The sequence below is a fragment of the Pollicipes pollicipes genome, unplaced genomic scaffold (genome assembly GCF_011947565.3).
Source record: "Pollicipes pollicipes isolate AB1234 unplaced genomic scaffold, Ppol_2.1 Scaffold_2555;HRSCAF=2994_pilon_pilon_pilon, whole genome shotgun sequence".
Taxonomy (NCBI): Eukaryota; Metazoa; Arthropoda; class Thecostraca; order Pollicipedomorpha; family Pollicipedidae; genus Pollicipes; species Pollicipes pollicipes.
In genome coordinates this window covers 22,434,439-22,459,878 of record NW_023596136.1, presented here as the reverse complement: position 1 = coordinate 22,459,878, position 25,440 = coordinate 22,434,439, and the positions used below count along the sequence as shown (strand labels likewise).

General features: G+C 55.2%; 3 protein-coding genes across 5 annotated transcripts in view; 2 read left to right on the top strand and 1 right to left on the bottom strand.

Moving 5' to 3' along the window:
- LOC119099211 (N-acetylated-alpha-linked acidic dipeptidase 2) overlaps positions 1–2,707 on the bottom strand; it is a 33,393-nt gene extending 30,686 nt beyond the window's left edge. Inside the window, exons 1-3 of the mRNA XM_037222328.1 lie at positions 2,275–2,707; positions 1,140–1,327; positions 420–632 (exon numbers count right to left, since the gene is read on the bottom strand). Of these exons, the coding sequence (XP_037078223.1) occupies positions 420–632; positions 1,140–1,327; positions 2,275–2,307 (434 nt within the window). The 5' untranslated portion in view covers positions 2,308–2,707. The remainder of the gene's footprint in view (positions 1–419; positions 633–1,139; positions 1,328–2,274) is intronic.
- A 6,124-nt stretch (positions 2,708–8,831) lies between these two features.
- LOC119099202 (protein lines) lies at positions 8,832–15,540 on the top strand. Its single transcript, XM_037222315.1, has 7 exons — positions 8,832–8,837; positions 9,099–9,305; positions 10,267–10,473; positions 10,804–10,953; positions 12,006–12,019; positions 12,563–12,738; positions 12,973–15,540. The coding sequence occupies exons 1-7, from the start codon at positions 8,832–8,834 to the stop codon at positions 14,337–14,339; spliced, it is 2,127 nt and encodes a 708-aa protein (XP_037078210.1). The 3' UTR covers positions 14,340–15,540.
- Positions 15,541–16,092: 552 nt separating this feature from the next.
- Positions 16,093–23,731, top strand: l(3)87Df (cytochrome c oxidase assembly factor COX20 lethal (3) 87Df). Of its 3 annotated transcripts, none has more exons than XM_037229856.1 (4): positions 16,093–16,137; positions 17,366–17,412; positions 18,042–18,214; positions 22,680–23,731. In XM_037229856.1, exons 2-4 carry the CDS (start codon positions 17,380–17,382, stop codon positions 22,831–22,833), a joined length of 360 nt encoding a protein of 119 aa, XP_037085751.1. In that variant the 5' UTR covers positions 16,093–16,137; positions 17,366–17,379; the 3' UTR covers positions 22,834–23,731. The 3 variants fall into 3 exon arrangements, with proteins under 3 accessions (XP_037085751.1, XP_037085758.1, XP_037085743.1); XM_037229863.1 differs by having other exon boundaries at positions 16,101–16,180; XM_037229848.1 differs by lacking the exon at positions 16,093–16,137 and adding an exon at positions 16,539–16,624.
- The last annotated feature ends 1,709 nt before the right edge of the window (positions 23,732–25,440 follow it).

The window sequence follows — 25,440 nt, the reverse complement described above, 5'->3', positions numbered from 1 at the left end:
GGATGCGACATGAAGCAAAAATCGAGGTAGGAAGGGTGAAAATGTGTGGCTCCTGAGCCAAAGCGACCAAAAGGCGGAAGTCAACGCACCAGCGCGACTAGTTTAGCAACGAAAAAAAGTTTATCAGCGAACTTCTCTGGGAATGGCGAAACTGAGCCTATCCCAGGCGGGAGAAGCGCTCGGCGTCCTCCCGGTGGCAGCATATGTTTGGTTATGCGACGTTCACGTTCGATCTGGAAAGCGCATCACATGTCGCATCAACACGAAAAAGCAGCGTCATCCCTGCCCGGCCTGAAGCAACCCGGCCTTGCACACCCTAGCACCGGCCTCACAGCCGCCGGCCGGCCCGTCCACCACCTGCCAAGCCGCGCGCTTCCCAGCGCCACCACCAGCCGGCGCTGGCGTCGCGCCGGACCCACCTGAGCGTCTGGGCGATGTTCTCCGGCCGGACGTCGCTCATCAGTCGCTGGCGCACGTGGCGCGAGCCCATCAGCCAGACGCGGGAGTGGGCGCACGGCGCCTCCAGCGACAGGAAGAGGCCGTAGGCCATAGTGAAGCCCACCACCAGGCCGATGGTGCCGGCAAACATGACGCCGGAGCAGCAGTACGCCCACCGGCGCGGCTGCACGGGCCTGTGACGAGCCGGCAGGGGTCGTCACAGCGAGAAGGCTGGACGCGACTGCGTGAAAAGGACAGGAGTCGCCCCAGGGGTGGCGGTGCCAGGCTTGGGGGAAACGCACAGGGGTCACAACAGCCGCCATTAGACGGGTCTCAGGGACGAAAAGGTGTCACAGCAGGAAGGCTGCACAGGTCTGAGGGCCGCCGGGGGTCACAGCTAGCGCCAATGTACGTGTCTGCGAATGACTTACAACGTGGTCGCAAGCAGAACCAATCTATGGTGGACGAGTGAGCTCAAACCATCATGCCCTCGCCAAATCGATAAAAAGCGTGGCCAGCTACATCCATCGTCAATACCAGTACATCACACGTTATCGCTTCATCTGTCCGCAAGAGTTCCGTGCGTCGCGTGTTTGCCAGTGTTCATCACCGAAGCCCAGCAGACAGCGTACCGGACAAAAGTCGCGCCGGCACATCACGCCCACACACGGTCGTCGCCAGCGGCGCGCGGCTCGACTCGCCTGTCGCGGATCTGCTTGAGCACGCTCTCCAGCGGGTGCAGCACCATCTCGTCCTCCTCGCTGGTCGAGCCGAAGTCCTCGGCCGACGAGCGTCGGTTGCGGTCCAGGCCATAGCCGCGCTGGCCCACCGGACGCAGCGGCACCCGCAGCCCGTTCGCCTCCTCATCCTCCGGGTAGATCATCAGCCGCTGCCGGACAGACCCGCCGGTCGGAGCGGGCGGGACACGATCGCCTATGGCTATCTCGGCGGCCATAAACCGCGATAAAGCACGCGCAGTCCGTACTGTATGCACAAGATTCCATCTACGCTAGGACAGAAGCCACCCGTAACGTACATTATAATTCAGAAATCGAGCATGGAATTTCACTGTCTCGCTATCTCGGTGGCCACAAGCCGCAGAAAGGCACGCACAGTCCGTACTGTATGCGCAAGATCTCATCCACGCTCGGAGAAAAAACTACCCGTAACGCACGTAGCAATTCAGAAAACGAGCGTGGTATCTCCCGTGGTAGAGGATCCTGTTAAATGCTGGGATCAGATGAGATGACCGAATGTAATGTCTCGTCTCTGTCATAGCGAGGAAAGTATCCCGCTGTGTTCTATGCTGATCCAGTGTAAGCCAACTAAGGCGCATATTTAGCCGCTCTGTTTACCACGAAGTCCGGCAACCCGTTCGAAAGGCTGCGATGTGCAGCTGGAAACGCGAGCATGACGTTACGAGGTGAACACTCCCTGACCAGCACATATACGCACCCCAGCGACAGCACTTGCCATGTCACCGATCGCACGTCAGTACTGTGCATACAGCCATCATGGATCGGTGGGTGTCTCACAAAACACCCGGGTCGGAACACCTGCGGGACCCGCGCCGTCCGGGTTAGTTGCGCGCCGACCCTGCTCGCATCGATCCAATCAAAAGCGGGGGGGGGGGGGGGGGGAGGGAGAGAAGTCCGTCTGCCGAGCGCACCACAAAGCACCGTCCTAGGTGCGCAGCTAAGCAGTGCGTGCGATCTGGCAATTTCACAGTACCCAGATCACAAACAATCTCGTCCTGTCATCCTCACGCGACGTTACGAGACCTAAGTATCGCCCCCCCCCCCCCCCCCGCGCGCGCCTCCATCGTCCGCGGCAGACCTTGGTCCAGGTGCCGTTGACAGACGGGTACATGGCGGACGAGGTCACGCAGACGGTGTCGAGCTCACGCGCCGCAGCGGCACCCCAGCGGCCACCGCACGGCAGCGGCCACGCCGGCAGCACTGTGGCCCGGTCAGCAGCGGGGTCAGTCAGCCCGGCACCGCGTCACCGCCTCGCATGTCATCGCTGTTGTCTGGTCGAGCCGCTGCTGCCGCCGCCGCCACCGCTGACTCGCAGGGCGGTGTCGGTGCGACGATGACCGGAAGAAAAACCAGGTTGGCCACTTGCGTTCCCAAGACGGAAAAGCGGTCTTTCCGAGCCCACAAAAGATCGCGTCACTTGCGGCTGCACCTCGCCATTCACTCCACGGCCGTCAGACCGCCGTGCCGGCACTGGACGGTCAGTAACGCGGCGCCGAACCGTCCCCGCGCCCGCTCCCCTGCGCCGCCGCCGCGTGACTCGGCGCCGGGAGCTGGCGCGTCGGCGGCCCGTCCGCCCGGCTAATGCCGCCGCCGCCTGGCGCCGCCCTGAAGGTGAGCGGAGCCCGGCGGCGGCGGCGGCGGCCAGGTGTGCGTCGGTCCCGACAGCTGCGCACGGCCGGCGGCCCTGTCACTCGGGCCGCCGTGAGCCGTCGGCCGGCACGCCCGGCCGGCTGAGACAAACAGCGAGCGGGAGGCAGGCCCACTCCGGGGCACTGGCAGCGCACAGCCGTCACCAGGCACGGACGGGGCCGGGGCCGAGGCTTGGGATGGTGTAGTCTGGGTAGGGACGGGACTGGCTCAGGCTTCTCACTACTTAAAATAGTCCCATCTAAAACATGACCCACCCTAGTTGGACTGGCCTGACCCAATCCAACAAGCCCTAGTTATAAGTAAGACCTGGCAATGTTCAGTCTTGCCTGGCCCGGCATGACCCGGCCTGGCCCATCTGGTCATGTCTAATGTTACATATTTGCATGGTTCACGAGCAGTAACCAATCTTTCCGGACAACACAGTGATAAAGAAGGCACCAGGTAGAATCAGCCTACTGTGGTGCCACCTTGGTTGCCATGCACACTACAAGCTTCAGTTTCCTTTGATAGACATGTGAATGAGGTGCATTAAAGGCACCCAAAGACATCAACAGCATTACTGCTTATTGCAAAGGGCACTCTCTGACACTCATAATGAGATGTTTTCATACAGGACTCTACCCAAACAGGAGCAGGGAAGCTGTCAGCAAAACCCCCAATGCTTGCATGTGGGAGCAGGTGTGCTGGCAGAATGGCAATTCTACCTGCTTGCTATGCTGGATTAGGACCTCCCCAACCTACCAGGCAGAGGGTGGGGCTGGGGCTCAAACATCATCTCATCTCATCTCAGCTCAACATCATCAGAGGCATCCTACAAGGATGCCAGGACATGGATGAACTCTGGAAGGATGCAGGGACCAACACACTTCATCTTTCATTAGCCATCTACCTGATCAAGTGTCAATCAAGATGTTCACTGTTTACCCTAAGGTGTACTGTCAGGTTCCCAGGCTGCTGACTGTGCCTCTACAGGTCAACATCCATGCCCTGCTCAAGTGGTAGCCACTGGCTGGTGGCCACCTGCCACCTGGTAGCATACAGCATGAACCAGGTCCCTTAGCGAGCCTCACCTGTAATCCACATCACAGCTTCAACTGAAGGCCACTGACTTATTGATGCACAGAAATTGCATCCCCAGTCCCCAAAACAGATCTCAGAATTTTCATGGATTACAGATGTAAGCGCCTCACGTAGATGCTGGAGGTGATTTTGAAGGTCAACCAGATGCTGGGATCATGAGTTGGCCATTTGCCAACATTGACACTTTGACATCTCCAGACTACTGTTGGCTATACAAGTCTGTAGTTTGACCATTTTTGGAGTATGGCAACACCATATGCAGCCCCTTTAGCAGGCTGGATCGACTGGCTGGAGCAGGTGCGACAAGCCAAGCATCTTGTCCACAGAGTAAGGCAATGTCCATATCCTGAGAGGGTCTGACTCCACCTGCTCTCGCTGTACTATTGCCATTGGGGAGTGAGGCATGGTTACAATGCTCTTAATGTTTCATGGTGGCATGTTGCCATTGACTGAGGAGTTCCTGACAAGATGCAACTCACAGGTGACAAGAGGACATGAATGGAAGCCAAGAAAACCTTGAGCTAGGACTCCCACACTTCAAAACTCATTCAGTGCAAGGATCACCAATGACTGGAGTGTTCTTCCACCTGCAATGGTGTCATCAACCTCAGGCGAGCACTTAAAATCTAGGCTCTATTTACATGGGGCTGACATAATGTGACATCTCACGTAGACCACACCCCTAATTGAGACTGTCTAATTACCCGAGTAGGAGCCCAAAGGTACTGGAATCGACATCCCATGCTTTTTTTTAAATTCCCGCTTACCGGTAAGGGAAAATGTATAGCGTAGATGAGACGTTTGGTAATGCGTCAGCAAAATTCAGAACGGGTTTACGATAAGCTAAGAAGAAAACATCACCTGTTTCTGTGTTACACTTACCACAAAATAGGATGTTCAGGCATACAGCACCCCAAATCCCACCGCTTCCCACGGCCGTTTTGTTAGACACGCATCCAAATGTATCTTGACACATGCGCACACACACCAAGCAGCATCCGGATGAGCAGATACGTCCACGCACTAATTGGCACCGTTGCGCCATTGTTGTTGATTTGGTAGCTTTCTTAGAAGCGCTGCATAAAAATAGTAAAGTACAAGTATTTGAGGTGCATGACATTTAGTTCAACACATTTATATAAGCTCAAATAGCCTCTTTGACAACGCAATCAAGATAAACGCTTGCAAGTTTGAGAGTGTTTGGAAATTCATCTCAAATATCTACCAAATTGAAAAAACTTTACTGAATAAATATGTTTTCCGAAATACTCTCTTCCAGCGTTATAGCTACCAAATTACCTTAGACATTCCATGCGCGGCTCCCCGCCTCTTCTGCACGCTTCTGACGCGCTCCTATAATTGTCGGGTTAATACTCAGAGATTAGTGGGAGCGACGGGCGTCAAGTTATTGTTCTAAGGGCCGCTTTTCCGAAAAGTGGTCGCATTTGGGTTTCTGTCGTGCAAAAGTCAGTGTGGTTGTATTTGGGCAACCACTTAACATAGCAGGTTGGCATATTTGGGTTATTTTTCGTTACCTGTAAAGTCCACGAAGCGAACGAAAAGGTGAGTAATGTGGCGGTGTGAAATGCGACAATGCTGTTCTATGAATACAGTCCCCCGATGTGAATTTAGCTTCTGTCTTGTTTTCAAAATGAAGCTGTCTATGTCAGGTGGTTTATATTGTGCATGCAATGCTAATGACAATTACAAAACAATGTGTTGGTATCAAACACTCAAGTTCAAATTTATGGTGATCCCATGCATCCATTCCCTGCAGTATCTGCTTATGCCACAAACTGAGGGCACTTGTCAGCATGAGAAATGTGTAGGAAGTGTAATAATGGGCATTGACCAATGAAAAGAGATTATTACTTGGACTCCTTTGATTGGAAGATATTTTTTGGAGCTTTTTAGTTACAGTTGCATTAAATGGTTATATCAACACATGTGGTTAACATGTTTATCTTTGGTTTATTGTTATGTTTATTTGTCATACACTTACTGCCATTGAGCATAATTATGCTCCTATGATCAAAAATATTTGCTTTTGCCCATATCACAAATTATAAGCTCCCACACATTGTGATGGCAACACATCTCATTGTTTTGACAGCCATGATTTATGTAAGCAATTAGTGAGGAATTTGTCCTGCTGTGTTGGCTCAGTGTGGCTACAAATGCCAGTTGTGTTGCAACATGCTTTGACAAGTGCTAGCTAGATATTGAGAAGTGCAGGATAGGTGCTGAAATTAATTGATCTTTAATGTATGTGTCATTACATCAATTAAATACAGGACAAGGTGCATGTTTCCTGTTTGTTGGGCAGAACCCTGCATGAAAGCCCCAAATAAGGCCTTTTAGCTTGACAAAAAAAACACCACAAAACCCCAGACACCATGCACATGAAAAAATGCAGTCAATGCAAGCTAAGCAAATCATATCCTTTTGAGTGTTCAGAAATTCATCCAGTAAAACATGCAGTGCATAAGCAAGCATTCACTCTGCCAGAATCCTGCCTATCCATCCATCTCTGTACATAATATGTTGGCATTTACCTGTTCCTCTTCGATCTCTGATCCATCAGCCCTGATATCAAAACTGCCCAGAATTGTTAAAATTTGTGATTCCCATACTGAGCATGTAATAGCATGCATAACTGTTAACGCAAAACCCAAGTGCCTGAATACTGAAACACTTCAGAGAACTATTTAAGTTCTCTTGAAGTCACAAGGTGAAATGGTCAGGGTGTACTTTCCTACCTAACGTTAGAAAAAATCATTGTACACCATTCGTCGTGTTAATCTAAAACAGGTAGAATCATGCTCCTACCTTCGAATTTCAATAACTTCGATGGCGGGCCCCCGAGCGCCACGCGCACCGCACCGCCTGGACTCCCTAGCGTCGTTTCTGCGTTGCTGTTGCGTAAATACAATATTTCTGCTTACCAAGAACTCTACAAAATGTACGGGACCAAAGTAAACCATTCGTCGTGTTTAAGGCAGGACATATCGTAAATAATCACAAAACAGGTAGATTCATAATCTTACCTTCAATTTTTTTATAATTACGATGGCGAGCTCCCGAGCGCCGCACACACACAGCACCCGCGACAACGGCGCCATTACTGCGCTGGCCACAACATTACTGTGCATCAAGCAGCATCAAAAACCATAAAAATGTACCGGGCCAAGGTAACAAGAATCCATGAAATTTGATACTCGACGCCAACGGGACCATGGGTTGCAGGGGGATTGGGTGGGGAATGTAAAGCAAAATGAGAACATGACAGCTAAATAAAAGCTCACTATATGGCACCTATATATGGCATGGAACATGGACGCCAATGGGATGCTGGGGTTGAAGGGGATATAGGGTGGGGAGGTTAGGTTAGGTTAGGTTAGGTTAGGTTAGGTTAGGTTAGGTTAGGTTAGGTTAGGTTAGGTTAGGTTGGGTTGGGTTGGGTTGGGTTGGTTAGGTTGGGTTGGGTTGGGTTGGGTTGGGGTTGGGTTGGGTTGGGTTGGGTTGGGTTGGGTTGGGTTGGGTTGGGTTGGGGTTGGGTTGGGTTGGGTTGGGTTGGGTTGGGTTGGGTTGGGTTGGGTTGGGTTGATGTTCTGGACTATTCTGGCCTGTGCGTTTCATAAATGTACCTAAACTCGATAAGAAACGATTTTATTTGCTTTATTATTGTTACCTTGGTCCCGTACATGTTTTATGTTTCTTGATAAGCAGAAATATTGTTCTTTCGCAACAACGCAGAAACGTCGCTTGGGAGTCGAGGCGGTGCGGTGCGGTGCGTGCGGCGCTCGGGAACTCGCTATCGTATTTATTAAAATTCGAGGGTAGGAGCATGATTCTATCTGTTTTGAAATTATTTACGATATGTTCCGCCTTAAACACGAGGAATGATTTACCTTGGTCCCGTACATTTTGTAGAGTTCTTGGTAAGCAGAAATATTGTAGTTACGCAACGGCAGCGCAGAAACGGCGCTGGGGAGTCCAGGCGGTGCGGTGCGCGCGGTGCTCGGGAGCCCGCCATCGAAGTTATTGAAATTCGAAGGTAGGAGCATGATTCTACCTGTTTTGAGATTATTTACGATTTGTGCCGCCTTAAACACGACGAATGGTGTGCAATGATTTTTTCTAACGTTAGGTAGGAAAGTACACCTACAGTGGTGAAATTACCTAAATATAAGGAGAAAATGCACTTGAGTGTAGGCAAGGATGATTGAACCTGATGATGTGTGTCAAAGCTGATGCCAAAGAAGCAAAGTAATTAATTCCCAGGTGACACCCTCCTTAGGTTTTAACTTACTAATCATAGCTTCAGTAATTCACGCACATTATGACACATTTGTGCTGCCATCCACGCATGACTGCTGCCTCTGTGTGACGCCAGCTGCCTGGCAGGCCGCGTCTGGCATGAGGGCGGCAGCCACGCTCGGCTGCGTCGCTGCTCTGGGCACTCCGCTCGCGGCGGCGCTGCTGTGGGCGCTGGTGCGGCTGCGGCGACGGCCGGCGGCGCCGCTCCCCGACCCGGCCACGCGCGTCAGCCGCAGCCTGCAGGCCGAGTACGGCGACCTGCGCCACCTGGTGCCCGAGCCGGTGCTCGGTGCTGCGGCGGACTTCCACCGCCGGCTGGTGGAACTCTGCGTCGAGCACACCGCGCACCTGGTCAGTCGCCGGCGCGCGTCCGTGCGGGGTTCTCTGTGGCGGGGTGGTCTGGTCAGCCCCGGCGCTGGGGCCACTATTTGGTCATGCTCTGACGTGCACCGTGCGCGGCGGGGCTCGTGGCACTCCATGGCACCCCGTCGCACCGTCTCGGCGCTAGGATATTACGCGGTGGCACTCTGTGACCTGGCGGGACTTGCGCACTCGGGTCAGCGCGACACGCGGTGTTTCGCAAGCATGCGGGCACGTGTACAGCTAGTCGACCGCCGCGTCTTGCTTTGCAACTATGCAGGGGAGCCCTGAGTCTTCCAGCCTACGTTCACTAAACCGGAGTCCGGAAGACCGGAGACCGGAGACCGGAGACCGGAGACCGGAGACCGGAGCTTAGACCAAGGGAGGCGGCTTGCCTGTCCCAGGCGCTGACCTGTGGGCCACGCTCCGACGTGATGGGGGCTGCTCGGTTCGTGCGTAACCGGCCTCCGCCGCCGGCAGCCGACGTACCAGCGCCGCGTGCTGGACGTGCTGTCGGGCACGGCTCGCACCAGCCTCGAGCTCAGCCGCAGCTTCGAGCAGGTGGTGGGGCTGGAGCCCGACCGCGACCTGCTGCAGCTCGGCCAGCAGCTGCGCCAGGTCGGCCACTGCGTCTACAGCTTCTCCGAGGAGGGCGGCGACGCGGCCGTTCCGCTCACCGCCAAGCTCGACCACCAGTTCGTGAGTGGTGGCGTGCTGGGGCGGACAGGGAGGCCGGGGGTGGTCCGCCGGTATGAAGGCTGCGGCTGGCGGCGTGATGGCTGTGGCCGTCGCGCGCGGTGACATCTGACCGGACCAGGGTGGTATGGTGCAGCCGTGGATAGAAACCGAGGTGCAGGTGTGGCTGAAAGTCTTGTAGCTTTGCTCAAAGTATTTATATGTGGAATATGGACTCTTCCGCTGTCACATGCCTGCTGTCCATATTTGTACCCAGCTTGTGGGCCTCCTTGCTGACAGTTTTTCATCACTGAAACGGCAACCCCGAAACGTTTGTATGTTCGAGACCTGATTTGTCTTGTCTCCGGCAGCCTATGCTTCATAAAAAGTAACGGAACTGGATTAGTTTGGATGGGATAGTCCGGAGTCAACGTTCTTTGTTGCTTTTCAGGTCCGCTGGTTATGTTGTACTGGTGGAATGATCTATGCATCACGCGTGCGACGCGTTGCGTCTGTTTGGTCGAAGCGTAATGGCATTACGGTTCGACCAAGCAGAGGCTACAACATCAGCCATTGTACATCGCATTCTACAGAAAGGTCGCTTTCAGAAACATTCCCCAATAGGTCTTGTTCTGGTGGCCTTCAGGGATGACGACTCATTCTGTAACGCCCGGCCTCTGACGCGGACGTGTGTGAGCAGGAGTGTAAGCGGATGGGGTTGCGGTGGGACACCCCTGATGTGGGCGGGCGTCGACAGGAGTTAGAGCGGGTGAAGTTGTGTGGCGCCCCTGACGCGGCGGATATGTGTCGGCAGGAGTGTGAGCGGGTGAAGTTGTGTGGCACCCCTGACGCGGCGGATATGTGTCGGCAGGAGTGTGAGCGGGTGGAGTTGTGGGGCACCCCTGACGCGGCGGATGTGTGTCGGCAGGAGTGTGAGCGGGTGGAGTTGTGGGGCACCCCTGACGCGGCCGATGGGTGTCGGCAGGAGTGTGAGCGGGTGGAGTTCTGGCCGGACGACCCGTGTCAGCTACCGCGCGGCTTCAGCCAGTTCGGCTGCGTACTGGTGGCGGACACGCTTACCCAGCTCAGTGCGCCGGCCGACTTCCTGGCGGCCGTGCATCAGTACGTGGTCACCGACGGCTGTCTGGTGATCGCCTCCAACTACGACTGGGGTAGCAGCCACCTGCCCAAGGTACGTGACCGAGGCAGGGACAGCAGCCGCCCAGGGTAAGGGCAATAGCCGCAGTCCGCAGGTACGTCGTTTTATGACTGGTGTTGTACTGACGCATTAGTAGTAGAGTTGATCAGGTGCTTTCTGACAAGGTAAGAATTTAAGTGGGCGCATACGCCTATGGAATCACCATTGTCATGACAGAGTTTCGGACTAGTCTGGTTTGGGTAACAGAAAAGGTATTTCACTCTGAGGTCGCCATAGCCCACTGTCCCTGTGTCGGCATTTAGGGCGCGCCGTCCGCGGTGGCGGCGCCCGGTGGTGCTCACGCGCCCTCCGCTCCGCCTCCAGAGCGCCTGGCTGGCCGTCGGCGAGGACGAGTCGACGTTCTACGCGCTGCAGACGCTGCTGGAGCCGCACTTCGAGTGCGTGGCCGCCCACGAGCGACTATGCCGCCTCCTGCCGCTCACCCTGCGCACGTACACGCTGTCCCTGCCGGAGGTGCGTGCTCCATTTGGCGGGTGCTGCGTTCTCCGGTGGCGCGGCCCACTGCGGACCGGTGCAGGTCGTGACCACGGTCTGCGGATGCTGTCTAGTGTCATGTTGGGCGAGAGGCCTCGTGGATGAGGTAACGCGACATCGTGGGAGGCGATGCTGGAATGCTGGTTAGCTATCGCCACGCCTTGCCGTGATAAACTGGTCATCTGTTTTCACCAGTTATTTAGACTCAGCATTCCTGAACACTTTTTATACGTGCAAAATTTTCCCCGAAGGTTTTCCAAAAAATCATACATATGATGGTCAAATATTAGTCATCATGTGTTGTCTGTCCGGGGTAGGTGTATGTGCCACGCTTCAGGCGCGCTGTGTTAAACTCAATGCCGGTCAGATGTAGCGGGGTCAACCGCCAGTCGGCGGCCTCACTGCGCGTGGAGGCTCTCCGTGATGCCTTGGCTAGATCATGTGAGAGCCGCGATGATCGACTGCCGCCAACCACCTCTCAGCACCGAACAGCGTTGGCTCCGCGCTTCGGAACGCGACCTGACTGCGACTGGGCGCTGAGGGCGCTCAGCCCGGACTGCCCTCACTGCCGCTGCCGGCCGCCGCAGTTGCACGGCGGCTGCGGCGTGAGCGCTCGCCGATCACGGCAGAAATGTCGGCCGGCCGTGACGGCACGCGTCACACCCGGTGGTGCCGGGGCTGCGGAGCGCAAGCTGGGGTCGGGTCTGGGGAAAGACGAGCGTGCGGTCGCGCCCCGCACGGGCAAATCGTTGGAATACGACACGGCGGTGTCTTATGCCGTCGCCTCCTTTGACTTTGATGTGAGTGTGTGCTCTGATCAGGCTTGTAGCCAAAATTTGATTTGGGCTTGGAGGGGTTTGATGAGGTAGATGTGAAATTTTCTCCGAACCCTAGCGAATGACACCAAATTCCTACGAATGCCCGCTATCTAGAGTAAACCTCTTGACTCAGAGAAGTGTGGGGGGGGGGGGGGCGTGACCCCTTGGCCTTCCCGTCGGCTACGTCTGTGACCCTGGCTCTTCCTGGTGCAGGCGGCAGAGGCTCAGTTTGCCCAGAGTCTAGCTATGGTTCAGTTCGAAGCACCCGTATCCCCTTATTGTGCTGACCCATGTGTGGTGTCCGGCTGGATGGCTGAAAAATGTGCTGATCCAATCTTAGCTGCCCAGCATCGTAATGACAGCGGTGGAAACAAGTGAGCCGCCGCCAAATTAAAATGCTGCTCTAAATCGATGTCGCATCGATGTGAACAATCGATGTTGATTGCACTTCTTGGTGATCTATGAAGCGGCCTTAACGAGAGTATCGGCGCGCGTGACTGAGGCTTTCGATCTAAGCTCGGTTTCCCGCGGAAGGGATCGAAGGTGGATTGAGTGGTCCTGATTCGGTCATTGCCGTATAAAACATTCACTGTCCCGACTAACAGTAAGTTAAATAAGCCTGCCCCAAAAGAGCTGTGAGGCGACACTGGTTTATGGCTGTGCTGTAATGAGCCTGACACATTCGCTTACTTGCATGTGTCTCCTGGTTTGCATTCGGCGTAGCTTGCCGCGCCGGTGTGTGACTGTATCACTGCCGTGTGCGTCGGCAGGTGTCGGTGTGGCGGCGCAAACATGACAGAGAGCAGCAGGTGTAGCGCGGCGCCGGCCGAACCGGCGCCCTGCAAGAGGCCGCGCCTCAGCCGGCAGGAGTCCCCGGCCGACGACGAGCCGCGCCGCCAGCTGCACGCGCGCGCCCTGCTGGGCTGCCTGTGCCCGCTGCCGGCTGGCCGGCTGCCGGCGCTGACCGCCGAGCTGGCCGCCGCCGACCATCGGCGCCGCCTGCTGGCGCTCAGCTCCCTGCAGCTGCTGCAGCAGGCGGCGCTGCACCAGCTGCGCCAGGGCAGCATGTGCCGGCGGCTGCGAGGCGCCGTCAGCGGCCAGTGCGAGGCGGACGAGCCGCTGAGCGCGGCGCTGCTCGAGCTGCTTGGCTCGGAGCGGCCGCTGATCAGCTGCGCCGCCGGCCGCTGTCTGGCGCTCACCGCGCTCCTGCTGCCGCCCGAGCGCGCCCAGCGCCTGCTCGAGGCGCTCGTGGCGACTGTGCTCGAGTCGGAGCGGCCGCTCGAGGTGTGCCACGCGCTGAACGCGCTGCAGTGGCTCATCGAGCAGCACGAGGACGAGCCAGACGTCGGCGGTGGCGAGCGGTCGCGGCCGCGGCCGCCGCCGGCCGGCTGCGTCGTGGTCAGCGTGGCGCCCGACGCCGAGGCGCTCACCGAGATCAAGTGCTCGATCACGGCGCTGCTGGAGAACCGATGGGTGCCGGCCACGCAGCGCTTCTGCCGGTTGCTGACGCGGCCGGCGCACGAGACCGAGGTGCTCGCCTTCCTGCGGCTGTGGGCCACCATCATCTCCGTCAAGAACAACCTGAGCATCGTCGAGACCAAGTCGCTGTACGGCCGACTGGAGGGGCTGCTCGGCTCGCTTGGCGCGGACGCGTCGCCGCACGTGTGGCGCGCCATACTCGACCTGTACGCCGAGGTGCTGTGCTACGGCAGCACCATCGCGCTGCAGGACTGCGTGGCTGAGGAGCCGGCCTGCCTGGCGCACGCACTGCTGCGCCAGGCGCGCGCCGGCCGCCTGCTGGAGCTGGTGCCGTACGAGCGCGGCGCGCGCGCCTTCGCCGGCGGCGGCGGCGGCGGCGACGCGGCCGGTGACCGGTCCCTGCTGCAGAAGACGGTGCTGCTGCTGCTGAAGGCGCTGGCCGTGACGGTAAAGGAGACGCGCTGCGAGAGCAGCAGCGAGGCTTCGTCGGCGCGCTCGGCCGGGGGCTCCGGCTCCGAGGAGCAGGACATGGCCATCATCGAGCGCACGCTGCGCGACGTGGTGCGCCGGCTCGACGCCTGGATCAAGGCGCGCCTGCCCTTCCACCCGGAGACGCCGATGAGCGAGTGGGCGGTGCTGCTGCTCTGCGACCAGGACGACTACCTGGTGGAGGCTATGGTGTGCCTACTGGACCTGTGCAACGGCCTGGCGGGCCGCGTGCGACTGCAGCCTGACTTCGAGCGCGCCGTTGACCCGCACCGCAGCTTCGTGCAGTTTCTGGAGACGGTACTGCGCGACCACGACCTGTTGCTCGACTTCCTCGTGTCAAACGAGACGTGCTTTTTGCTTTACCTGCTGCGCTACCTCAAGTACGTGCGCAAACACTGGACCCAGTTCACCGCGGTGTGCTCCGGCAAGTTGGAGGAGGTGATGACCGTGCTGATCCGACTGCGACTCTCGCTGGAGCGGCTGGTGGCGCGCGACCTGTTCCCCTACAACGTGGGCCCGATCCTGCGGCTGCTGGAGAAGTGTGAGGACCTGTACGAACACCACCCGCCGGCCGGATAGCCGCCGGCGCCGGGCCGCGCGCCGCGCGGCTCGCCAAACGAACAAACGGGGTGGCTCGTACCGCGCCACGCCGCCGTGACGTCATCCGGGGGAGGGAGGTCGGCCGAGACCAGCTCGGGGTGATGTTGCCTTGTCTACCTCGTCCTGCTAGACGCTGGCACGTGTCGGCGGTGAGCGGGGTCCGCTGTGTGGTCAGACGGTCGCATCCAAGGTCTGAGTGCGTGGGTGACCCGATGTATGCCGATTGCGGCATCGCGGATTGCGGATTGCGTTCTTGCAACATCCATGTTGGAGATCGGTGTGGTAACCATGCAGTGCAATTGGAGGAAGGTTTGAAACTCAGAAGGTGCGTGGTGAATTAGCTTTCGTAGCCGAGCGTGCTTTTGCTGTCTGTGTAGTACGTGTTTGTCGTGATTGGTGTGTGCTGCTTGCAATAGGTTTGTACGAGGTTTACATCGGAAGTGGATTTGCTGTGTGGTAGGCGCAGACGTTGGATGTTTTCTCTGCCTTGTCCCGTAATATGCTGGCGTATAATCGTCGAATACCGATTTTATAAGCGATTCGTGCAAGGTATCGTATTGTGGCCTTTCGTTGTCTTTTTCAGCCTAAAACTGGTTAGTGTCGGCGCGGCTAGTTGTCTTGTCTTGTCCTTTGGCTTGTACATCTTATCAATCGTGTCCAAGTAATTGCTGCTAGGCATGCATTAGCCTACCTGAGGAATCTTTTGACTGACGTCCGTGAATTCTGAGGTCAGAACCACCCAATCGCCGGAGGACATCATGGCATCTGAGAACCATCGATTGAGGTTCTCGGCATCTGAGAACCACCGAATGGGGTTCTCGGCATCTGAAAACCATCGATTGGGCCAGGCGTGGAACTTGTTCAGAATGATTAAGAAGCACGCGCTGTTTTGAAATGTAATGCTTTCCAAACGACTCATCTGGGTCACACATAAAATTAGTGCTACGAAGGGGGGGGGGGCTGTCTCCCCCTCAATTATGCTGCGAGTTCATCTACACGCGGGAGTCCGCGCATGTCTGTTCCCAATTTATCTCGCCTCGTCTCGTCCACTCTCTACACATCTAGCTGACCTAAATCCCTGCGTATCCTGTTCGGCCTTATGATGCCCACGCTTGTACTTGGCTGCTGAGTGGTGCTCTCTCGTGTCCTGCAGCTGAACAATAGAGCGTTCAATCTGAAAGGATTGGTTTTGTTTGGTGTGGCAACTTGTCTTCGGCAGCTCGGACCGCTGAACGGACTTCCTGGCGGAGAGGATTCAACTTTTGGTGTGGTGGTGACCGACGGCAAGCATGCCAGCTGTCTCAGCTTTAAGACCCGCCACGGTGGCGAAACGCTTATTTCCCTACCCCCGTGATGGTGGAAGCGACGGGTAAGCTGGCAGGGGGTTGGTACATGCTGGTGAGGCTCCGTGTGAGACTGCCTTCACCGAGGTAATGGGCTCGTCAATTTGTGCGTTGTGCAAATATCTGAGAGCGGAAACTCAGCTCAGAAGCCAGCTAGCAGCTTGGATGGCAACACGTTGATGCAGTAGGTGTTGCCAATGCTATTCACCCGCTCGCCCCGACACCAGCTGGTTTTCGGGGGACTGAGCGTTGCCCGTCTAGTCGGCTCTGCGGCCGGGGCTCGCCACTGGTTGGGGGACTATGAAGGAAAGAAAAACCATGGGACTACAAATGTAGCGAGGCTAAGACGTATGTGGTGAAAATCTCACCAGATCGGCGTCCGTATAGCGGGCCGCAGGCCGTATGTGTGTGCGCTACGGGGGCGTTTGGTGGATGTACGTTAGTATTCAGTAGTTAATTAACTGCCACATATTCATGGTGGGGTACTGTTTTACTGTCGAGTTATGCCGAAAACCAGGTGTAGCATTTCTTAGAGATGAGTTGATGGGATGCTGTATTTTAAAGCATCAATGCAGTGGGGATAGCAAGTAGCTGCTTATGTACAGGCCAGGTCTACTACATTTGAAGCTAGGCTTGGGTGTGTTAATATCACCACAAATTGAGATGACATATGGACTATGTTTGCCATGCCACTAAAATATATATGTAGCTGAGTGCATCATGATGATGGTGGCAAGGGGCTTCATGTCAAGACATACTGTAGAATGCAATTGTAACATTCAGAGAAGGATGCAGGTTAGCTCATGCTGGCTTTGCTCTGCCTTTGTCTCTAGAGATTTGACAGAAGAAAGTGGTTAGAAAACTGCTTAACAAACATGTGCTTTGGCGGTCAATTTATGACTACGGGCACAAACCTGCACGGTGAAGTATCTTGTTTTCTGCGTACCTTTCCCTGAAAAATGTCCTGGATTCATGAGTTTTGATATAATTTAAAGCCCTTAGGTATATTGGCAGTGTGGGCTGCTTACAGCCATCTTGCACAAATGATATTTGCATTGTTTTTATGCCATACCAATGTGGTAAACATCAACTGTAGCTGTAAGGTAGATGTCAGTGACATTGATGTCCCATGTTGGTTTCAGGCACATGCCACTCATGCTCCCTTCTGCTTCAGATTTTTTTTAGAGTTGCACATTGCTGTTTGCACATATAACATAGACTTGTACATTTGCTGATGTCCAATTGCCCTGAGTTTGACATGAAGCCCAGGATTGGAATGTAATTGAGTGGCTGTTATCATTATTTACTTTTGCTGGATGCATCAATTGTGATGATTCACACAATATGAAGCTGTGTGATATCCCAGCACATGGCATGATCTCTTTGCCTGATGTAGGTATCACATGGTCATGGGAAATCTCAGTGTTGGTTTTGTATCTTTTGATGCAGTGGCTGTAAGGTGAAAACAATGTGATAGAATGACCATACTTGATGTCTGCCTAACATACAATATTTTGTTATGACATGTTATAGAATCAACATGTTTGATGTCTCTCTAACATGCAATTTGTTATGCTAGCTTGAGAGATATTGTGCAGCCAGCAGCTAAAAAAAAGCTTTGGAGTGACACTTTACCCTTACAAATATACACACATTTTCCAGGTGCCCTGCAGAGGATGGCATCTTCAGATGAGCCAGAGAAGCGAGAGGTGAGCAACAGTTTATACCACAGTGGTGTTTTTGGCAGAAGACATTTGCAACTGGGAGGCTGAGCTTCCCTCTTTGACTATCATAGGCATGGTACACCCAAACCATTCAAGTTTTTTGTGTTGTAGGTGTGCTTTTGTGGCATTTGCATTGGGATAATGTTGCATCTAACTTATTATGTTATTTTATGACTTCTAAAGCTAGTTGGTAACCCATAAAATGGTACTGCTGCAACCTGATAATTAACAAGTGTCAATCCCAGATCTTTGAGGCTTTTGATGTGAACCTATCAAATGTTGTGAGTTCATATAACATGTGCAATTGCTGTCCTTAAGTAATCATGGATATTCAATCTCTGCTCATCAATCACATATATGATCAGTATGATTTGCACACTGCTGATTTTGAACTTGCAAGTGGAAACTTCAGTCATTGTGTGTGTAATTGTGTGTCATCTCACCAATGCAATCAGCACATCCAAAAACTGAATTTATCACTATGTGTTGATTGTTTTGTTCCATGCACTTGTGTTACAAATGAATATGTATTCGTGAACATGAAAACGCCCGTTTTCTAGTGCACTTAGTGACTGGGCGTCGCCTGTAATTATCGTTCGTGTTTTGTCCGGCAGGTGACTCTACACGGTCGGAAGCTGTCCAACATCCCATGCTTTCGTCAGACGTATTTGTATGGCATCGGCTCTGGCATGGTGGCCGGCCTCACCTACTTCATGCTGACCAGCAGGCCAAGGACTGCGTCACACGTCGCCTTCGGCTCCTTCTTCACTGTCTCGCTGAGCTACTGGTAACCGTCGCTTCCTTGGGAGTGCTGGCGTCATGGGCGCAGCAATTAGGGTCGGGGAGGCTGAACGTATGGGAAAACTGCGCATTAGACATATCCCAGTGCATGGAACGAAACGAAGTCACACTGCTTCTTGGCGGTCGGTCCGGTGGGACCGGGAGGCGGCCATGAACGAGCCAAAATGGCCCTCTTCCGGATGCTTTATGAGCTCCCTCATCTGCGGTTAGCGTTACACATTCCCGCGCTGGATAGTACTATAAACTTGGATAGTAAGGCGGAGCGTACGTTATTCTGTTACAAGACAGACATAATGGCATGTTTATGTCTTTCCTGTGCTGATGGCAAGGCTGATGCTTCTCTTCGTTTTCATTGTCCATATGTTTGGGTTCTATCATATCTATCGCATATCTCGGTAAAATGTGGGTTAGGTGGACGGCTTAGAACTGAGTAGGCCATGGACATAGTTATAAATGGCATTACCCCGTGAGCACGGCCATGCGTGACAAGTCATGTGACAGCCCCATCATGACGTACGTTGCATCGACAAGTTATTCACGATTAGCTGATGGTGTTTTCACCACGGAAAATAACGACGTTCAGCGCATGTTTATGTAATACTGGCGGTGCTCAGTACACTGCAGGCGCTCGCCTGTTGAGATGTCCGTCAAGCAAATTCGTTACTATCACGTGGTAAATAATGAATGCTCTCCCGCCATGTGAGCTGCACGTAAAATCAGTGTTTCGGAACATTTCTCTTGGCCATACATATGTGCCGAGTGCTCAGCAAAAAGGTAAATTACGCAATTCGGGAGCAGATGGCACATACTTCTTCACAACTGTTTTAAGATCGGTATCCAAGGCCTTTTGAACGTTTCGATTCAGTTACTCGGTGCCTCGCAGTTCTGCCGTCTGGCGAAGTGGCGCATGCGACGCGAAACTAGGCCTCTGTCCTGTCAATACCGTGTCGCGTCACGACCAAATCTGATGATGTGTTTGAGTGTGTGTGCAGTCTGCGCATTGTTCTAGAAGGCTAGGGAGGCTGCAGCGTCGGGAGGTGGGTTCGTGATTTCGAGTGGGCGCCAGACACGGAACTGGCTCTGGTGTTCCGGGATCTGAGCGGGCGCGTCCAGCGCCCTGCCGGACGTTCCCTTGGCCGCGACGAGAGGTGTCGGCCCCTCACCACTGGGCGGCCGGCCCAGAGGCGAGGGGACGGATAGCAACCTGGGACCCAACAGTCGTGGACGCGAGGAGATGCGCTAGAAAGGTTGATATTGATGTGCGCGCGTGCGCGCGTGCGTAGGTACGAGTGTGTGTTGCAGAGGTTCCAGGGAGTGCTGAGGCGTATGCGACATGCATGCAACATCGAAGCTGGCGTAGCGGTCTTTCGCACGCTGTTGCGTGCATGCAAGAAACATGAATTTTCATTAAAAATAATACGAAATAACCGCGTTAATTCACGATACAACAGTGAAGTTTTATCAAAGGGCGTTGTGAATCCGTTCGCGCCGCCGCTCCCGCCAATCAAACTCAGCGTCAGGATCGACCAAACGCACGCGTCAGTTGGCGCGCGCTGACCGGCCAGCCCAGCGGCCGGAGCCGCGGCCGTTTCCCGAGCTCGCGGGGTCGCGTGCCGTCGCGGCGTGGCGTTCGGCGCCTTTCGTGCGTCTTCCCGCGCTGCCGGCTATTCGCCTGTCGCCTTTCCGTTCTGTCCGTGCCGCGGCGCCATTTCGTTGAGGGACGGACCGCCGAAATAACGGCCTGTCGCGTGCGGCTGCGTCGCAGGCTGCGAGTCCGCTCCCTCACCCGCTTCCGGTCGGGCCACCGATCCCGCCTCCTTGCGACGTTTGCTGTGTGTGTGCGTCTGTATGGGATCAGGGGTTCGGGTATGGAGAATGAAGACTGAATATCAGTTTGGGTGAGCATGGGTGTGTGAATATCGACGACACCTGAGGTGAGAGGGCGTTTAGCACGTGGTGGTAGACGTCCAACTGGCAATATTCGGTCACTTGGATGGCATGGATATTGACATTTTTCATGCCATCATGCCCCGGACTGGCTGTCCATGGCCTGCTGCCAAGCCTGCTGCCCCGCTGGCTCAAGATCGGCCAGTTAGCAGCGAGTCAGACGCCGGCCAACCCAGCATTAATGCGCCTCGGCTTGACCAGCCGGTCGGGAAGCCAGGGCTCAGTTCTTCGTTGACTTACGGCCCAACGGCCCAATCTTCGCCCATTGAGGTAGCAACCTGTGGCGTCACAGATACACGCTAATGAAGAATGGCTTTAATTCAAAATAGTAGGCATCAAGTAGAATCAGCTGATGTAAGCACATGGATATATCTAGCGCACAGGAATGGCGCACTTGAATACCATTCGATTGAATTAAAACGTGGAAGCTCCGTCTCCACTTTGTTATTTGAATGCAACTTCATCCATCTTTTCTGGTCACGACCGATCGGTCGAGCCGAGGCCTCCGTTGGTACGGTGCCAGGGAATCTGCGGAAAATGCTGCGGCGATGAACACTAGTCGGCCGTCCATTCCATTTACCGTGTATGCTGCTGGGATTACCTGTGCGTCGTGGAGGTCACGGCTATGTGAGTTATGTTTTTGTTAGATGTATTTCCCTTGCCTTGGGTCGAACACCGACTAAAGTAAATAATTTGCGCCGAATTCCCACGTAACATCCTCCAGGCAGATCCCCGCCTCTAGGCAGATCCGGAAGATCGCCCGAGGGTAAAAAGAGACTTTGCATTGGCCCACATAAAAGATGGTACAATTATGTGTAAGGCTCAACACATTGTTCATCACGCTACCCACATGCGCTCGAGAGGTGCTGGACGCTGCTATATAAACAGCGACAACTTGTAAACAAACGTACTCGCTCCGCCCCTCGGCCAAGTCGGGAGCTAAGCTGGGCTGTGGCGTCATAGGTAAGCAAGGAGCGTCGATTGGGCTCACACCGAGGTGGGCTTTTGTTTGCCAGTGAAGAACGTGTCCGGATAGCGGGGCCAGAAGTTTAGAAGCGTGCAGCTGTACTGACACATTGTACACGATTTTGGACCCCTGCATGGGATGTGTTTTTTTTTGGGGGGGGGGGACGTGATGAGTGGGATTAGCGTTGGATTGCTGTGACTGTGTGTGGCTGTGTAGTTATGCAGATGAGTTATTATTCGACTGGTTGCTATTGCTGCATTAGTTACCGGCTTTGTGCGTCTATTGCCGTCGCAAGCTCCACCACTGGCTGTTGCTGTGAGGTCAGTAAAGCATTGACGCAATCTGGAGAATCCGCTCCTAGCTTTCTGGATTCAAATCGCAAATGTATCATGTGATTTATGTCATGGCATGCGCCATTCACGGAATCCGTGGGGGGGGGGGGGGGAGACCTTGCGAAACGAGGAGGGAAAAGTCGTGTGAGGGGAAAGACCTCGCGAAATAAGAATGGAAAAGCGCCTCGATACAAAATGCAATAAGGCAGGTGTGTCGGAGAACGCGTTGGCCTTCGCTGGAATTAGTTAAGTTTAAACATTCCACCATGGCAAGTGCACTTTCGTACTGCTCCTTCACAGCGACTTCCCCAGCGTTCCCCAGTCGAGGGCGCGTGGCTCTTCTCCGGTGGCGATCTCATCCCCAACCGAGATCCGAAAATTCGAGAACGCCCCACTCACCACCACGCCTGACGCGGGTTTGTGAATGGGCGCGAATGAGCGGGCGCGAGCGCGTGTGTGTGGAGTTGAATGGCGTTGCCCCTTTGTTCTTACGCTCGTTGACCGGTGCGTTCGCTCGCGGCCGGCCATTAATTCACCTTCCGCGCCATGCGAGGCGTGCGCCCGCCCCATTCACGTCGCCGCCGCGCAAATCATGGACACTCGGCGCGCCGCGCTGTCGGCAGGCGACGTCTCCCAGTAGTTCTGCTTTATGTGCCGCCCCGGTTGGATGGCCACTTGCAAGTTCCAGGGCCGGGCGAAAACTTTCCGAGTGGGACTTTGGGTCGGTGCTCTGCCCCGTGTCGACGACGCGGACTTTTGTAGTCGCTAGTGCCGCAGTTTAAGTGGGTGCCACTGGCGGCGGCCTGTTCATGAAGTATTCACCTTACTTGTGAGGCAATTTGCTTGAGCGTGGGATGGAGAACACCTCGCTTCAGTCATCTCAACTGCCACATGACACAACTTTTAACATCTCGGATGTCATTTCTCTGGTATGCAGTAATATACCCCGTCACTGCTCCAATGATTTGGCAATCCATCCCACTGTTGTTGTCTGTTTAACAAGGCGGACAATTTCCAGTTGATGTTTCCTATGATGCAATAAAACCAAGCCGAGTTGTACCTCAGTGAATGGCATGAACCGTCGCATTGGGCGCTCACGGACATTACCTGAGTGGTGATCCACCTCTGCCTGTACCCCGTCCTCTCCGAGCGCGCTGTTTCGACCGGTGTCGACGCGCTGACCTCCGGCGGCACCTTGCCGACAGGTTCTACTGCCGCTACACCTGGTCGACCGCCAGCTTCCACCATCGGCAGCTCAAGCATGCCATGCAGCAGCAGGTGATGACAGAGGGCACCGAGCGGGACACGGCGGCCGCGGTGAAGGAGAGCGGCGAGCGGCCGGAGGTGGCGCGCGCGTGATGACGCGCAGCCCACGCCCTTGGCCCGGCCGCGGCCCAACAGAGCGACGCGTGTCGCCCCGCTGTGGGGTGGGCGGTGCGACCGCTGTCCGGTCGAGGCGAGACGACGTCTCGCTCGACCTCGCGGCGGTGCGCAGGCCCTTCCCTGCGCCGCGCCAGGGGTGCTGTAGACCTGCAGGGACGCTGGCTGGTGTGCTGCCTCCGACGCCGTGGTCGGTGCCCAGCCGGTGGTTTGGTGAGATGTCCGGAAGCGTCGGTTGATTGCGTGTCAGTTTCTGAGGGTGCCGAGTAGTTCCGTTACCTTAGACCAAATGAGTCTCGCTTGTGGTCCGCGGGGCCTGTCGTCGACTGCAACGTAACCAGCCGATGACGCGCTTCTCGGTGCAGACAGACCTTTGCCCCTTCCAGTCGCTCCGCTCCGTCTCTGTGTGCCGCCGGGGTAGGCCCGCGGTGCCAGCGGTGGCGCCACCTTCGGAAATCTCGCGTACTGAACACTGCAACTGGTGATGCCGGCGTACTCGAACTTGCGCATTAGCCCAGACGAGTCAGCAAGCAACAAGCATTGCACTCTTGACTCCGCAGGGACATGAGGCTGTCCTATGCGGCGAGGAATTATGGAGCACTCGTTCGGGAGCGTGCGCCTTACGTGAGGACGATGGAACTAATACAATGCAAACGGCTTAAGCGTTTGCATAATGCAAAGCAGCGATCACGGCCCGGAATTTGCTGAACTCTGCGTGCCGCTTGTAGCGCTGCAGTATTGACGTGCGGTGTTTCCAGAGGCTCCACGCTCTATGTGGGCACAGCCATCTTGGAATTTCATTCGTGCAATCGAAGTCGGCATCGCTGTGTCAATGCATCAGCCGATGTGTAGTGTGTGCGGTGCAATAAATGTCCACTTTAAATTTGTCATCGTGTGCGTTGCCGGAGCCCCGTCGTTTAAGATGCCAGCATGGTTTTGTGTTCAACCCCTGTAATTGCAACTGCCATTGCATGCAGTCGTGTAACAACGAACAGCGAGGAACGCCAGTTGGGGATCGATGGCGGAGACGGAAGCGTGTAAAGCGCTCGTTCGGACGTTTGTCGTACCTCTCCCTTAACCGGGCGATGTCTGGTCTGGCACGTGAAGGTGTAACGAGCCAACGTCCGTGGCAAGAGGCCCTTCCCAAGCTCGCAGTCGTTGCGTGCCGAGGCGTCTTTTACGGCGGCGTAATCAGGCCGTTAGCGTGCGCCGCTGGTGCCATCTGATGGATTGCGACTGAATTACGAGGCCACAGCGTGTTATCAATTAAGCCATGATGTACATCGCAGTAAATAACCGCGTAACCGGTGCAAATGACACAGCGGGCCTTCCGGTTCCCGGTATGCCGGTTCGCGGGGCTCGGCCCCCAGCGCTCAGGCCGCGGCGGAAATTTCGATTCATAAACAGCGCCGGGCCCGGTGATGAACGGCCGGCGCCGCCGACAGCAAAGAGGCGCATCCGCCGCGGCGTTATTGAAGATTTCGAGCCGCCCGTCCGAGACGTGCGAATGTACTTGCAGCGTGTTTGATGGCGCCGTTTATTCCGGGGCGTCGGCTCTTGACCCGGCAGCGGCCGGCTGGCCGTGCGTCGACTGGGCTGAAGGGCACGGCCACGGCTGCAGTGATCGGCACCTCCGGTCGGCGTCCTCGGCGGCAAGACGGCACGGACCCAAGGCGGGAGATCTTACCATTGTAAGGCAGCGTAGCTAGCACGGCTGCTGTCTTCATTTCCTCACTACTTACGTACTCTGCGCTAATGTATTTTCCTTCCGATGGGGTGAAAGAAGCTTAAAAACTCATGGACAGGTCCCGCTGTAACGACTACAACAGCACACCAAGCGGACATCTCAGTGGCAACTATAACACCCATGGAGCATACCACGCAGGCATCGCCGTAAAGTATTTGCATTTCCCGTCGTTTATGGGATATCAGTCAGGGTCTTTCAGCAAGTTCGCGCCTTGAACGCCGCTCTCGCCTAAATGCATTACTGAAACGAAGACGGGGACGGGACTTGAAGCGGCCCTGCATGACAATTGAAGACGTCCGATTGAGGTCTCGGAGAGGTCGCTGGGTGATAGCGTACTGCAATCTTAAAGGCCTTTCTGCTGTGCTTTGGCCCGTGCACCATATAGGGTGGTGGGTGGCTCTCATAAGAGCGGGGACCAGCAGACGTTTCAATCAAAAGCACTCACTGCGGAAGAGGCATACAATCTCTCACAGCGCTGGCTTGGACGTTTTTAGGCTTTGAACAAAGCACAGGAGCAGCGGTCGCCTGCAGAAGCGTAAAGGGCGACGAGTTTTTACAATGTATAAGACGCAAATGACTGTAATGTTTCTGTCGGCTACGTTGGAACCACATTGATCGACGAGAGAGGACCACGTTGACCGGGGCACGTGACCGAGAGGAAACGCTGAAGCAGACAAGGCCGAAGATGGCGGATGTCACTTGTTCACTGGGCGGTTTACCTCAGCAGAGTCATGAGTCCTTCCCTTCTAGGGCCGTTGCTCTTCCGGATCAGGCTTTAAAGTTTTTGGCAGGTTGTGCGCGCGGCCTTTGAGTATGACAGGAATCCTGGTTGGTGCGAT

Excerpts from the sequence above, each read along its gene's own strand:
- LOC119099202 (XM_037222315.1), top strand. Across the intron at positions 9,306-10,266 it reads CCAAGCTCGACCACCAGTTC|GAGTGTGAGCGGGTGGAGTT; the intron begins GTGAGTGGTGGC and ends GGGTGTCGGCAG. Across the intron at positions 12,739-12,972 it reads CCTGTGCCCGCTGCCGGCTG|GCCGCTGTCTGGCGCTCACC; the intron begins GCCGGCTGCCGG and ends GCTGCGCCGCCG.